Source organism: Oryx dammah, unplaced genomic scaffold (genome assembly GCF_014754425.2).
Source record: "Oryx dammah isolate SB20612 unplaced genomic scaffold, SCBI_Odam_1.1 HiC_scaffold_3, whole genome shotgun sequence".
Taxonomy (NCBI): domain Eukaryota; kingdom Metazoa; phylum Chordata; class Mammalia; order Artiodactyla; family Bovidae; genus Oryx; species Oryx dammah.
The window spans coordinates 94,884,341-94,900,964 of NW_024070187.1; the positions used below are offsets into that span (position 1 = coordinate 94,884,341).

General features: G+C 41.5%; 1 protein-coding gene across 1 annotated transcript in view; it reads right to left on the reverse strand.

The window, feature by feature from the left end:
- Positions 1-15,547, reverse strand: part of PRKG2 (protein kinase cGMP-dependent 2) — a 111,593-nt gene extending 96,046 nt beyond the window's left edge. The window contains exon 1 of the mRNA XM_040237184.1: positions 15,082-15,547. Within this exon, the coding sequence (XP_040093118.1) occupies positions 15,082-15,542 (461 nt within the window). The 5' untranslated portion in view covers positions 15,543-15,547. The remainder of the gene's footprint in view (positions 1-15,081) is intronic.
- Positions 15,548-16,624: the final 1,077 nt, after the last annotated feature.

The following is a 16,624-nucleotide window of genomic DNA, read 5'->3' on the forward strand; positions in this document are numbered from 1 at the left end:
TAAAATCCAGAATGGCACCGGGCACAACGTAGGGACTCAACAGAACTAACATAAAGCACATTTAATTTCCAGCTTAAAAAATCTGGGTACAGAGAGAAGAGGGGAAATGGGAAATGCCAGTCATCCACAAAACAGGCGCAGAAAATAAGCAAGATAAGGCTTCTCTGGTGGCTCAGATGGTAAAGAATCTAGTTCGATCCCTGGGTTGGGAAGATCCTCCAGAGGAGAACATGGCAACCCATTCCAGTATTCCTGCCTGGAGAATCCCCATGGACAGAGGAGCCCAACAGGCTACAGTCCATGGGGTCACAAAGAGTCGGACACAACTGAGAGACTAACACTTTCACTTTTCACTTTCAAAACTTTTTGAGTAATAAATCGACAAGAAATAATAGCTAACAAATGCACACTTTTATAATTTGAGAAGCTAGCATGAAAAGATGAGGTCATTCCGTGGGTAATCAGAAAATGAGCATGACTTCCTCCTGTCAACCCTCTTACTCTATATGGCCCACGTAATTAAGTACAGCTGTAATTTAATCATGTTTACTGTTACTTCATGCTTACAACATTTCTCTCTCCCTTTCTTAAATGTGTGCAGATGATCCACTTCCTGGGAGGATCCAAGAATAGAGTTGAACAATGAAAGGTTGAAAACAACCACAGTTTCTAAGGCCATTAATCTGACACACACAATGATGGGCATTATCACCATTGTGCTGCATGATAATTAGGTAGAAATGGTAAATAGTTCTCTTAGACGTCAGTAATGAGCATTGCTCTTAAAGTGTCAAATTGAATATTTCTGGGGTCAGCTGCAGGAAGGCCTGTTCCTATAACAAAATGGTTCTCAATTGTCACTGCACATTAGAATCATCAAGGGACCATCTGTAAATCCTGTACCCAGGGTCCTCACCTCAAACCGATTTAATCAGATTCCTTCGGGGTTGCACCAGGACATCAGTATTTTTTACTACTCCCCTGGTGATTATAATGTGCATTTGCACTTAAGAATTACAGCTGTAAACAAGAAAACACAAGGGAGTCAAAAGCTGCTTTTTTCCCTCTATTTTCCCACAGTGCTGGGAACAAGCCTCCACTGAAGGCTCAACAAGCAGTCAATCAGTTACTATTAAGAAATTAGCAGCTGATTAATTAATAATCAATTGATGTTCATTTTTCACAAGACTTTGCTATATCTGATTGTCCTTTACAAGATGACCAATAAATACAGGAAAGTGACAATCATTACTCTTATTCCTTCTTCCCAGCATCCTGTATGGAATCTGAAACAGCCTGGCACTCAGGGACATGCTGTCAAATCAGCCTCAGGCATTTATTTTTTTCAATTGTGGTAAAATACATAATACAAACTGTACCATCTCAACTATTCTTAAGTGCACAGCTCAGTGGCATTAAATTCATTCCCAATATTTTGCAACTGTTGCCACTGTCCATCTCTAGAACTTTTCTCATCTTCCCAAACTAAAACTCTGTACCCATTAAACAATAACTAAAACTCTGTATCCATTAAACAATAACTAAAACTCCATATCCATTAAACAATAACTTAAACAATAACTCCTCCCAGCCCCTGGAAACCCATTCTACTTTGTGTATCTAGGAATCTGACTCTCTAGGTACCTAAAATAAAGTGGAATAATAATATTTATTATTTTGAGGCTGACTTATTTCACTTAGCATAATGACTTCAAGGTTTATTCATATTGTAGCATGAAAAGGAAGGGTTTCCCCACTCTCTTTTAAGGCTGAATAATAACTCATCATATGCATACACTCCATTCTGTTTATCTATTCATCCATCAATGGGCGTCTGGATCATGTGAATATGCTGCTATGAATATGCATGTACAAGACTCTGGGCTTTGTATATATGGCTTTACATATTCAGCATAGCCAACATTCTTTGCCAGAGAATCTCACACCAGAGATTCAAAGGAGCTGGTATGGTGTGCAGAACTCCAAGATGGCCCCATGATCTCTATCCATCTGGTGTCATACTCTTATGTAATCCACTCCCCTTGAGTGGAGAGGGAATCAGGGACTTGCTCCTTACCAACAAAATACAGCAACTGTGATGGTAGGGTTGGCCAGTGTATGTTATATGAGACTTCATCTTTTTAGCCAACATTAATAAGAGATTCTCCAGGTGGACCAAAGTAGTTAGTGGCCTTGTTGGGAGATGGCCCCTGTGTAGGACATATGGGACCAGGAACTGTGGGCAGACCTCACACCAGGAATTGAGAGCAGCCCCTGGCTGACAGCCAGCAAGAAAATGGGCACCTCAGTCCTACTACCACAAGGCACTGAATTCTGTCAACAATCACTGGAGCTTAGAAAAGGACATCCTCCTTTTAGAGAAACCTCTAAAAAGGAACACAGCTGGTGGATACCTTGACTGCAGCCTTGTGAAACTCTGAGCAGATGACCTCACAGCCTTGACTCCTGACCCACAGAAATGCTAAGATAACAAATATGCATTGCTTTAAGCTGCTAAATCTGTGATAACTTGTTATCCAACAATAGAAAACGAACACATCAGAGTTTCTCTGAGTTTCTAGTTCCAAGAAATATCAAATAGTATCTTTCCCTGCTCACTTTTTTCTTCTCTTTTTCTCACTTCATCTGGAGAGAAGAGACTAGAAGTTACCGATCTTTCTTCCACATTTCTCAGAGCTTGATAAAAATTGGTGCCTGAAATTTACTAATTACAATGAATGTGTCATGACAAACAAATACTCCTAGAAGAATTAAAAGGAAATCTGGAGTTCCTGGTCCTTCACACTTTAATATGAATTACATATAAATTATCTCCTGGCCATTCCTGACTATAGATCTTAAAAACCAAAAAACTCTGTCAAGCAAGACTATGCTGAAAAATCTACAACTCAGCAATGCTTCTAAGGAAAGTTGGTATGGAGGGGAGCAGACAAATTATCTTAAAATAAGACTTTAAAAAAGAAAAAGGTTTAGATAAAAGATAATTACAACAAATGTACCTTTCACATAGAAGGTATTTCCAGAGTCTAAAAACTTTTCCTTGGCTTTAGATTTTTTTTTCCCCTTCTTGAGAATTCAACTGCAGTTTAAAATGCTAAAAAAAGTCAGCAATAGGAGCTAAACTGCTCAAATTTTGCAGCTCTGGAAACTGACTGCACTGGCAGAAGTCAGTGATGATGCTTCTCTCTGATTGGAAAGGCTAGGAGAAAAGGCCACTGTCTTCTCATTCACACTATTTCTGCCACATTCTCTCATGGCACTCTAGCAAGGAAATGGGCAGTGTCTGGAATGGCATGAAATGTGTGTGAAGGAAAAAATGGGTCAGAAAAGAGTAACTCATTTCAGAAGACACTTAAAAGTCATAAGTGGCTCTGCCCAGTCCCCCAGGACAGTCATTCAAAGCCAACTATCTATCTATTCAAAGCCTCCTATCTATTTACAATAGCCAGGACATGGAAGCAACCCAAATGTCCCTTAACAGAGGAATGGATAAAGAAGATGTGGTACATATATACCATGGAATATTACTCAGGCATCAAAAAGAAAGAAATAATGCCATCTGAAGCAACATGGATGGGCCTAGCGATGATAATACTAAGTCAGACAGAGAAAGACAAACATCAAATTATATCACTTATATGTGAAATCTAATCGTACAAATGAACTTACAAAACCAAAATCGAGTCACAGATACAGAAAACAAACTTATGGTTACCAGGGGGAAAGGTGGTAGGGAAGGAAAGAGAAATTGGGAGATTGAGATTGACATATACCTACTACTAGATGTAAAAGGATACTAATGAGGACCTGCTGTATAGCACAGGAACTCTGCTTAATACTATGCAATGACTATGGTCTTCCCTGGTGGCTCAAACAGTAAAGACTCCATCTGCAATGCAGGAGACCTGGGTTTGATGCCTGGGTCAGGAAGATCCCCTAGAGAGAGAAATGGTTACCCACTCCAGTATTCTTGCCTAGAGAACTCCATGGACAGAGGAGTCTGTCAGGTTACAGTCCATGGAGTTGCAGAATAAGACACGACTGAGCGTTGACTCATTGGAAAAGACTTTGATACTGGGAGGGATTGGGGACAGGAGGAGAAGGGGATGACAGAGGATGAGATGGACGTGAATCTGAGTGAACTCCGGAGTCGGTGATGGACAGGGAGGCCTGGCGTGCTGCGATTCATGGGGTCACAAAGAGTAGGACATGACTGAGCGACTGAACTGAACTGAACTGAGCAATTAACACTTTCACTTTCACTTTTTCAATGATTTATATGGGAAACGAATCTAAAAAAGAGTGGAAATATGTATAACTGATTCACTTTGCTGTACAGCAGAAACTAACACATTTTAAATCAACTACACACCAATAAAAAAAAAAAAAAAGAAAGAAACAAAGCCAGCCCTGCTATATTCACCTGGAGTAACTTATTTAGAGGCAAGCAGATCCACAAACTGCTATAAATATACTATAAATTAAAAAGAGAGCAGGCAAAATACAATGAGTGCAGGTTTCAGAGTTGTTCTGATTACGTGGCAGCTGTCTCGGCATCTAGGTGACGGTTACCCAGCTTCAGGAACTACTGAAGACCAATATGGGCTAGTTACTTATGCTTAGTAAGCCCCATACAATAACACTCACCCAGCAGGCTTGCCTGGCCTATATTAGGTACTAGAAATTAGTACTTATGGCCACTGATACTAGTCTAATGCTGATAGTGGAAGAAAATTAGGAGCAAACAAAATAAACATGTAAGTGAAAGAAATGAGGGCGAGAAGACACGAAGAACTAAGAAAGAAAAGAACAAAATTCAGTACTCAGTAAACATTTGTTGAGCTGAACTGAATGTGTTCATCTGAAGACGTAAAGGGAATTACCCAGCCAAGGATATTGGGTCAAAAATGGCTGTGGGTTCTGCGTGATATAAAAATATCACAGAACATTCTATAACTCAGGAATATCAAACGCCAGGGGAGGGCAAGGGGGCTCCGAGTTAGCTCGGTCCTTACAAAAAGTGCTTAGATTTTTGATTCTTCACAATGATTAGTCCTCGAGTCCTGAATGTTTTCTGACGCTTAATTAAACATTTTCTCTAACATCTAGCGACTGACAGACTGGGACATGTGAGGATAAAGCAAGAAGGAACAGAGAGAGACTATAAACCAAGCTGAAGGTAATTTGAGAGGTTGACAGAGGACTCAGTGGGGTGCAGGGGGAGAAGAGCCCACGCCCTTTGGCTTCTAGACAGAAGGAAGAAAAGGCAGGGTAGGAAGTGACAGGGGCTGGGTGCTGACGTTGAAAAGCACTGCCCATCCCCTCCCCCACCACTGCCCAACCCCAAGGGGAACCATTCAGTTTGCAGGCTGCACACAGTGCTAGAGAACACACCTTTCCCCACCAGGCAGACTCGCACTGGCAACTTGGTTCAGCAGATGACCTTGAGCAAGCTGTTGAATGCCTCTGACCTTTCATTTCACCTTTGGTCTAAGGTTAAAGTTAACACCTACCTCCAGTCTCTGTGAGATAATAAACAGAAAACTACAGACCTTTAGCAGTTAGCCAAACACTTGGTCTTCTCACCCCATTCCTGAGTAGCCAGCTCTGACGTGGATGTCTAAATGCACGTTATTGCTATTAAACATAACCTGATTTCAAGCATTCTGACAACTTTTAGCAGACACAGAATCCAGATCCTTTCACTCACAGCTTCACGGCCATCATATCACCTCACAACAGGTATTTACAAGGTATTTACAAGGTATAAATTTTTAATTTACAAGGTATAAATTTTTAATTTATACCTTGTATTTACTGAGAGCTTCTTCTTTTTTTTTTTTTTTTCTTGCTTGTCTGAAGACATAGGTTAAGACAATAGTCACAAGCATATGCATGAATGTTGTTAACTGTCCAACTAATAATTAAGAGTCTGTACATACACTCTTAAAAATCCTCAGTAATCTATGTAAAATGTAAATAAAGACCCTCTCAAAACAGCAACATCTAAGTCACTACCTCCTGGAAGAAAAAAACGTTTGTTTCCCTTCCACACTCAGCAAAAATTTCCTCCACTACAAACTGATAACAGGGCATCACTTTCTCGAAGCACAGTTTTCAGGAAGAAATAACAATAGCAGGGAGCTGTTTGCAACCAGACCAAAAAAATTAGAAATGTATCTATTTGGTGGCTCAGAAGGTAGGTAAAGCATCTGCCTGCAATGAGGGAGACCTGGGTTTGATCCCTGGGTCAGGAGGATCACTGGAGAAGGAAATGGCAACCTACTCCAGTATTCTTGGCTGGAGAATCCCATGGACAGAGGAGCCTGGTGGGCTATAGTCCATGGGGTTTCAAAGAGTCAGACATGACTGAGCAACTTCACTTTCTTTCTAACTATATATCTAATTTTTTATAAGGCCAACCAACTAAAATATAAAGAACCCTCCTCTAATTTTCATTTTGGTATATTTGTTATAATGAACTTTTTTTTTTCTTTTTCTGGAGTATACTTGACTTGAATACCAGATCACCTGACCTGCCTCTTGAGAAACCTATATGCAGGTCAGGAAGCAACAGTTAGAACTGGACATGGAACAACAGACTGGTTCCAAATAGGAAAAGGAGTATGTCAAGGCTGTATATTGTCACCCTGCTTATTTAACTTATATGCAGAGTACATCATGAGAAACGCTGGGCTGGAATCAAGATTGCCGGGAGAAATATCAATAACCTCAGATATGCAGATGACACCACCCTTATGGCAGAAAGTGAAGAAGAACTAAAGAGCCTCTTGATGAAAGTGAAAGAGGAGAGTGAAAAAGTTGGCTTAAAGCTCAACATTCAGAAAACTAAGATCATGATATCTGGTCCCATCACTTCATGGCAAATAGAAGGGGAAACAGTGGAAACAGTGGCTGACTTTATTTTGGGGGGCTCCAAAATCACTGCAGATGGTGATTGCAGCCATGAAATTAAAAGATGCTTACTCCTTGGAAGGAAAGTAATGACCAACCTAGATAGCATATTAAAAAACAGAGACATTACTTTGCCCACAAAGGTCCGTCTAGTCAAGGCTATGGTTTTTCCAGTAGTCATGTATGGATGTGAGAGTTGGACTATAAAGAAAGCTGAGCACCGAAGAATTGATGCTTTTGAACTGTGGTGTTGGAGACGACTCTTGAGAGTCCCTTGGACTGCAAGGAGATCCAACCAGTCCATCCTAAAAGAGATCAGTCTTGGGTGTTCATTGGAAGGACTGATGTTGAAGCTGAAACTCCAATATTTTGGCCACCTGATGAGAAGAGCTGACTCATTTGAAAAGACCCTGATGCTGGGAAAGATTGAGGGCAGGAGGAGAAGGGGACGACAGAGGATGAGATAGCTGGATGGCATCACCGACTCAATGGACATGAGTTTGGATAAACTCCGGGAGTTGGTGATGGACAGGGAGGCCTGGCGTGCTGCAGTTCATGGGGTCGCAAAGAATCAGACACGACTGAGCAACTGAACTGAACTGAACTGATACAGCAAAAGTGATTCAGCATGTGTGTATATATATACATATATAATATATAAATATGTATATAAATGTTCTTTTTCAGATTCTTTTCCAGTTGAGGTTATTACGAGATATTGAAGATAGTTCTGTGACACACAGTCTTTGCTCTGAACAAACTTTTTTTTAAATATTTATTTATTTGGCTGCATTGGGTCTAGCTGCAGCATATGGGACCTAGTTCCCTGACCAGGGATCGAACCTGGGCCCCCTGTTTTGGGAACACAGTCTTAGCCACTAGATCACCAAGGAAATCCCTCAAATAGATAGCACATTTCTTGGTTTTGAATCCTACTTCTAATAGTAAAAGCTGTGTAACCGCAGGCAATTATTTAATTTTGTATGCCTCAGTTTCCTCATATATAAAATGGTATATAATAATCATATCTATTATGATTGTGATAATACTAATATACAACTCATATGTTTACTTTGAGGATTAAATAATTCCATATTTGTGAAGCACTCAGAGTGGTGTCTGGCATATCATTAGTGATGTATGAATGTTGTTATTACTATAATCATGATCATTCCACGGAAATACTTTTGCTCAGTAGAAGAGCCGCATTTTTAGAAGGCAGATTGAAATGTTCAGCACTGCTTTAGAAACGAAGAACAAATGATAACACACATAACTCTTCCTTGCTGGTTTTCCATATCTTGTTTAAAAGGGTGACTCACGAGCATGTTCCACTTTTACCTATTCTGCTCCTGGGGTGGGAGTGACAAATGAGACTAATTGTCCTTCCCAACACTAGAGTCAACATCTGAAGTCAAACAGCAAGTCTTTGTTTTATCTTTCCTTTTCAAAGAAGAACAATAGTTTCAAATGATAGTTTAAGTGTTCTTAGTGAAAGGCAGTCATACCAGCAACTTGCCAGATGTCTCTGATTAATCTGCCTGTGTTCCACCAGACATTCTGCATGAGCTTGTAATTTTGTTCTGCCGGTGCTGAAGTTTGCTAAACAATGTCTACATAGACAGAAAATTTAATTTCAGTAAAAGGTCTGACCTCTGGAGACACGGTTGTCTTGGTGTTCAAGGCAGGTCAAACATGGACAGAAATGCGATCTGAGCTCTTTCTTGCCCACCTTTGCCCTTGATATTCAGTTCGCAGCCTTGAGAAGCACTGTGCTCATTTTGGAACCCATTCGTGCCCCTCCAGCTATATCACAGTCTTTATCACCAGATCAAAACCATTCTCTGTGTCCTTTTCAGACAGGCCTGAACTCTGAGGATCCAGCACCTGGTGAATATTAATGAAACGGATAAGCTCCATTCAACTCTGCTTGGAAGAAGCCAGGAAGCACCATTGTTCTTCCTACCAGAGAATACGGCCTATCAAAATAGAGCAGACTGGTGCCCAAACTAACCTGACTGGAGGCCTTTAATCTTTGTGGGTTGCTTTAAGAACACATGTGTAAGCAGATAGGGTCGGGGACCCCTAGGAGAAGAGAACCAGATATCACTTGTTGACATAAGAGAAGACATTTTAAGCCTTAAACCATTTTGTGACCTAAGCCTGGTCCCAATCCTTGCTCTCCATCAGGCCAGAATATAACTTAACCACATCGGAGACAATAAATCAGTTGTAAAGATTCCCAGGTTCTATTTCAAAAATAAAGATCAGACTGAAACACATTCTTGAACTATTTTGCAGGATCCAAAACTCCCTTGAGTTTCAACCACCAGACTAACTGGAACCTGAGGAATGCTGATGTGGACCTTTGCTGACCTTTGTTGATTTTAATCAGCTAGAGCTAGGACTCTCTCAGTCTGTGCTCCAACTCTGTGCTAAATTTGCCTCTGCTCCAGGCCCTCAATGAATAGGCACACACTACTCAAATCTGTCGGAGAAGGCAATGGCAACCCACTCCAGTACTCTTACCTGAAAAATCCCATGGGAGGAGGAGCCTGGTAGGCTGCAGTCCATGGGGTCGCACAGAGTTGGACACGACTGAAGCGACTTAGCAGCAGCAGCAGCAGCTCAAGTCTGTTCATAAATACGCAGGCACCCTTAGCTTAAAACTTGCCCAGTTTTGCTGTTAGGGACCTACTGCTTTGAGAAACATCCCTGGTGTTCTCTTTACTGCTGCAAGGAATAAATCCTTCCTTCTCCCGCTCTTTGGCTTGGTAGTGTCTTTGAGCTTGACATCCACCAAGAGGAAAATCCAGTTTTCAAGTAACACCAGGCTTTTGGAGAGAAAAAAAAAAACTGATTTCAAAGTCAAGAATCTTGGGTTCTAATCTCAGCTTTGCCACTTACCATGGCCTATTCTGCAACTCCCCTGCACCTGTTTCCTCACTTCTCCAGTAGGGGAGAAGCATGAAACAACCTCTACGGTTCTTCCAGCTCTAAATCTTCTATGCTTCTACTGCTGCTAAGTCACTTCAGTCGTGTCCAGCTCTGCAACCCCATAGGCTCCCCCGTCCCTGGGATTCTCCAGGCAAGAACACTGGAGTGGGTTGCCATTTCCTTCTCCAAAGTCTTCTATAGTTATCATAATAAATTTAAATCAGAGGTCAGAGTATTTGATATACTGTAATGCTCTGACTCATCAGGATTTATGATAATTCAGTAAGGCTGAGGACCTATAAAATGGGCTACGTGCCCACACGGCTGTGTGCTTCTGATGATCTCAAATGGTCAATGGGCACACAGCCGCATCCCTATGAAAGACTGTGATCAATTGCAGATTTATGCAGTTGAAGATGACATGGTATCCACCCCAATTCAACCAGCTCATTCTCATTTTCTATGACTCTGTCATGATACTGAACACAGGTCTTATCTTGTCTATAAAGTTCTCCCAAACATCACTAGGTCATTATTCTAATCTCGGGAGATAGCAGTTACAGTTGAAACCACATCAGCCAGAACTGCAGTATCCAATACAGTGGACCCATGTGGTTATCTAATCTTAAAATAAGTTGAAACGAAAAATTCAATTCCTCAGGGCACTGGCCACATGTCTAGGGCTCAGCAGCCACATATATGCTATTGGCTACTGTATCAGACAACACAGGTTATAGGACATTTCCATCACTGCAGAAAATTCTCTGGGACAGCACTGGGTTGTTCTAGAACCTGATCTTAAAAAGTAGCCTTTTGAATTTTGCAAAAGACAAATTTCAAGAGTTCTCTAATGCCACTAGAGCATACAAGTTCCTCCAAATAAAGCAGGGAGGTGTAACTATACCATTTAAGCTACCCCTTCAGGTCCTATAAGTACACAGAGATGGCATGAGTGGGCTGCCTGGCAATTGCTTAGGTTCACTTGCCATTTATAGTACATTTGAGCCCAGGGGCCTCTGCAAACTCACAGACTGTGGTGACATGGGTTTGAGAGTCTCTCATGAATTCCTGAATCTGAACCTTCACGTTCCACATGTGTCATTTCCCTCAGATGTTTTTCTCTGGTTTCTCTCAGTACTGCCTATCTCCCTCATGCTGTTGACTGCAGGAGTCTCCCCTCACTTTCTTGCTCACTGTTAAGTACTCATCAGAGACCGCCTTTTTGACAAAAAGACAAATTAGACACCCAATGGCTTTCAGATTGAGGGTGTAGAGGGGGACCTGATCCAAAATGTAGTTGGCACATATTAGCAGAGACAAGAGTAGTCATGAACTCAGCCAGAAACCTTTATAAAGTTCCACAAACAAATCATGAGAACCTAAAAATACCGGGTTGGCCAAAACGTTAGTTTGGGTTTTTCCGAACCATCTTACAGAAAAACTCTAATGAACTTTTTGGCCAACCCAATAAATGAAGGCACCATTTTGACTGATATCTGAAAATTCTCTAATGTCTCATAGGAGTTGCTTGGAAAAGTAGCCCAAACAATGGATACTGTCCATAATCATTGTATCAGTGAACGCCAATCCTATCTTTTCTAACTTCTAGAAAGTTATTTCTTGCAAAATTTATGAATTAAAATATTCAAACTTTACTTAAAGCCTTTCCCTCAAGCTGGAACTACTGGAAAATGGAAAGTGAATTGTAATACTGAAAACTTTCAAAAAACTGGAATACTTTAAATCTCTGAATTGGTGATGTTAGCTATCTGTGTTTAACCCATTATTCCAGACTTAAGGGAAAAGACTTTTTGGAAGAGAAAATTGAAGCATAAATTCTGCAAGGGGAAATAAAACAAAAACCAGTCAATGAAAAAGAGTAGCTCCCATATTCTAATTAGTTTTTCCATTTAGAACCAAAAGGCTCTATGAAAGCATAAAGGGGTTATGAAGACATAAAGGATTTAACCTGGTCTTTTTAGGACTTAATCATTACAGAATCAATTATCCTGTTTCTTCATCTTGTCCCTAATGCAAACTTGTACTCCTGGGCTTGCCTTTAAGATGTTTGAGGGGAATCATTGCTCATCCTTACTCAAGGGCTATAATGTCTTTCCTCTTCTGTGTCCCACTCACTACAGAGGTGGTTTGGCTCAACAGTGAACTGTGCCTAGCTGCTGATTTCCTTTATCTTGTTATAATAGAGCTTATAAAAATCAAGAGGAATGCATTTATCCTGAGTGGTTTCGTTACCTAACACCAGAAATACTTCTGGTATATATATTCAAATGGACATAAATCTTTGGAACAAAGTAATTGAAAATAATCTTCCTTCATGAGGTGAAATCTGGTGGGATATGTAGGAAGATGGTAAAAGAAGATGAATTGCTATTACATTCTCTCACACTTCTAGATATACAAGCACATTGCTATCTGAAAGAATTTTTGTGGGTAAATAATATATTGTGCTTATGTATAGTATACATGCATGATATATTGTGCTTATGTAAGGTATACAAAAATTATTACCTGCAAAATTATGTATACTATACGTAAGCACAATATATTAATTACCCACAGAAATTTTTCCAGATAGCAATGGGCTCGTATATACAGTAAAGTTTGCCAGGAGAAATATCAACAACCTCAGATATGCAGATGATACCAGATGACAGAAAGTGACGAGAAACTAAAGAGACTCTTGAAAAAGGATAGTGAAAAGCTGGCTTAAAACTCAACATTCAAAAAACTAAGATCATGGCATCCAGTCCCATCACTTCATGGCAAATAGAAGGGGAAATGTGGAAGCAGGGACAGATTTTCTTGGGCTCCAAAATCACTGCAGACTATGTCTGCAGCCATGAAATTAAAAGATGCTTGCTCCTTAAAAGGAAAGCTATGACAAACCTAGACAGCATATTAAAAAGCAGAGACATCACTTTGCCGACAAAGGTTCATATAGTCAAAGCTATGTTTTTTCCAGTAGTCAGGTACAGATGTGAGAGTTGGACCCTAAAGGTTGAGTGCTGAAGAACTGATGCTTTCAAATTGCGATGCTGGAGAAGACTCTCGGCAGTCTCCTGGACAGCAAGGAGATCAAACCAATCAATCCTAAAGGAAATCAACTCTGAATATTCATTAGAAGGACTGATGCTGAAGCTGAAGCCCCAATACTTTATCCACCTGATGCAAAGAGCGGATTCATTAGAAAAGACCCTGATGCTGGGAAAGACTGAGAGCAGGAGAAGTGGACAATGCAGATGGTTGGATAGCATCACTAACTCAATGGACATGAGTTTAAGCCAACTCCAGGAGACTGTGGAGGACAGGAAGCCCTGTGTGCTGCAGTCCATGGGGTCACAAAGAGTTGGACACAATTTAGTGATTCAACAGCAACAAACACTATACAGTAATACAATGTATGTGTGCACGTTCAGTCTCAGTCATGTCGGACTCTGCAACCCCATGGACTACAGCACACCAGCCTCCTCTGTACATGGGATTTCTGAGGCAAGAATACCGGAGTAGGTTTCCATTTCCTCCTCCAGGGGATCTTCCTGGCCCAGGGATTGAACCCAAGTCTCTTGTGTCTCCTGCATTGGCAGGCAGATTCTTTACCACAAAGCCACATGGGAAGCCCCAATATAATGCATAATATATGATAATTATTATGTACACATATACCTTATACATCAAAAGAGAACATACCATGATGTTCAATTGAAAAACAAGTATAAGTTTGTAAGCAGCATTTATAATTTCTGAATTCATATCATTAAAAAGAAATAATTATTATGTTTGCAATGGGAATAGATAAGACTTTTCTAAACCAACAAATAAATAAACTCTTGGCTTTAAAAAAAAAACTCTTCTAAACTCCAACATTAAACAGATTCTTTCAGACACACAGTATTATGATTAATACTCCAGCATGGCTTGTTTCCTTAACAAATATTTATCGATCATTCACTATGTGCCAAGCACAGTCAACAAACTGATGAATTAAACCTCCCTTTATAATCCTGTTGTCAAAATTAATTACTTATTTGTTTAAGTCAGATGTTTTATCTTGATTTACATAACTTACATGTGAATAAATTAAAAGCTGTTCTCATTTCACAAATCTTGCATTTTGAAAGAGGGATCCAGGCTCAGACAAGACAATCAAGGCAAAATGTCTAATTTCAACTAAGAAATTTTACTCACTTAAAAACAGTGCAGAAAGGAGACCCTGATTCATGATGTTTCTAGTCAATCTTTCCTGGTTAGGAAATTCAATCTTTAGCCAGAAAACGATACACACACACACACACACACACACACATACATATATACACACAGGCACACAGGAGAAGGTTGTGGTAAATAATTACATTTCTTTTAAAGATCCTTAATTTTAAAATTACTTCTAACTTGTAATTGTTGCCCATGCCTGAAATGCTCCACCTGGTCTATGTTCCTTTTTCTCCTTTGGGTCTCAGTTCAAGGTCACCTCTTCTGCCTGGCCTCTGTGACAATCCTAATTCTGTTGCCTCCTTGCCCTTCTCACCCCCAACCCCAGATACCACCCACTATGCTGTCTGTTTCATCATATAATTTGTCTCAATTAACAATTACACAGTGTTTACTTGTTTCTATGTATACCTTCCCCGCAAGAGAGAGGCTCTGTGTCTATTTATTCACTAATATATACTTAGCATCTAACACAGAGGCTGGCAGAGGGCAGTGCTCAAGTGAAACTGTGGGATGAATGAATGAATTCATCCCCCTTAGAGGTACCAGCTTATCCCTTTTTCATGACGCTTACAGACTAAAGTGCTAAGAAATGACTTTTGCTATACATATTAATACTGTGTGATCTGTGTACACCGTTAAGTCCACTTCTATAGGAAGAGAGAAGGGTAGTCTTCCTAAAACTACCTTTTCACTCCCCTAGGGTTTTCAAGACCACAGAAATCACTTTTGTAAGCTCAGCTCCTCGGTTATACAAATCAGGAATCAAAGTCGAGGTACAGCACAAGTTCTGCTTTCAAGAGGAGTCCTGATTCAAGGGAGACTTTGTTGCAAAGCAAACCGCTTCGTCAGCCCCTCTATCCAAAATCTGTCAAGGTTCATACACTCTTGTCCACTGAGGAGACTCAGTAAATACACTCTAAGGTTTCATCATATGAACGCATTCGGAGCCAAAAAGCTGGGGGAACAGCTTACCTGGAGTCCTTTCTGACTCTTGCTTTCTCAAAGGAAAATTCGGGGGGTTTGTTGAGGTCATAGGTTCGGGTGGTCGGCTCGGCGGACACTCCAGCCTTCGCGCCCCTCCTGCTGTGGAGGGAGACCAATCCCGAGGTCTTCCGCTGAGCCTCAAGAGGCACCTTGTGCGGGGACGCCCGGGGCAGGCTTCCTCCCTGCAGATGCACCACGTCCTGGAGCTTGTTCAGCTGGATGCACTTGTTCTGGAGCTCCTCCGTGAGCTCCGCGATGGCCGCAGTCTGTCTGGACAGCTGTTCCCGCAGCTCCTTCAGCTGGTACTCCCGCTCCTGGACCTCAGCATCCTTCCTTCTCAGCTCTCTTTCCAGCTCTGTCACCCTGCTCCGGAGGGCGCTGGCGGTGAGGTTCCCAGGGTGCCCATCTGGGTTCTTGGAGTGTTTGGGTTTCACCGAACCATTTCCCATTTTGCTCAAGGACCTGAGAGAGGGCACAGAATCGGAGGTTACCTAGTGGAGTTTCCCGCTTCCCAGGTGGCGCTAGTGGTAAGGAACCCACCTGCCAATGCAGGAAATAAGAGATGAGGGTTTGATCCCTGGGTGGGGAAGATCTCCTGGAGGACAGCATGGCCACCCACTCCAGAATTCTTGCCTGGAGACAGAGGAGCCTGGCAGGCTATGGCCCATAGGGTCACAAAGAGTCAGATCCGACTGAAGCAACTTAGCACACACTGCATGCCTTGGAGTTTCGCTTTCCAGCGGCCCCCACTGCTCCTCTTGCTCTACTCTGTTTCATAAATGGAAACACAGGACTCATGGCTCTTCAGTAAGCAATAAACTCCCCACCCTTCCAGAAAGAAAGCCATGGATTCATTTCATTGGTTCCTCCTTGAGGAGGGGCTGGCGCTTGGGTTCCTTCTCTCCCATCCCATTGCTGGCAAAAGCATCACACCTAAGCATTTTGCACAAATGGCCTGCCTTACCTGCTGCTCTCTCTGGTTGCTCTCTCTGGACAGCTGTCAAAAGCATCACAACAGAACCGCCATTCGGATGTCAGCATGGCCAAGACAGAATGCCAAGGAGCAACTACTGCAGCAGGGGCTTGTTAATGTCACAATGTTCACAGCTCCCTGAGCAGCTCCACTGAGAAAGCTTCCCCTGATTTAGAAAACAACACATCTGCATTCCGGGGTGGGAGGAGGCAGAGCTGGGGTTGCCTCATTAGCACTTTTCTCCAGCTGTAGGTGCCTATTAACTTTGACTTTTCTTTTTTTATATGTATTTTTATATATTTTTTATTTTAATTGGAGGCTAATTACTTTACAATATTGTCGTGGTTTTTGCCATACACTGATATGAATCAGCCATGGGTGTACATGTGTTCCCCATCCTGACCCTCCCTCACCTCCCTCCCCATCCCATCCCTCAGGGTCATCCCAGTGCACCAGCCCTGAGCACCTTGTCTCATGCATCGAACCTAAGTTTGGCTTTTCTAACAATGCTCACCATTACAAACATGTGGATGGCTGTTTGTGCATGGGTGCCTGCAT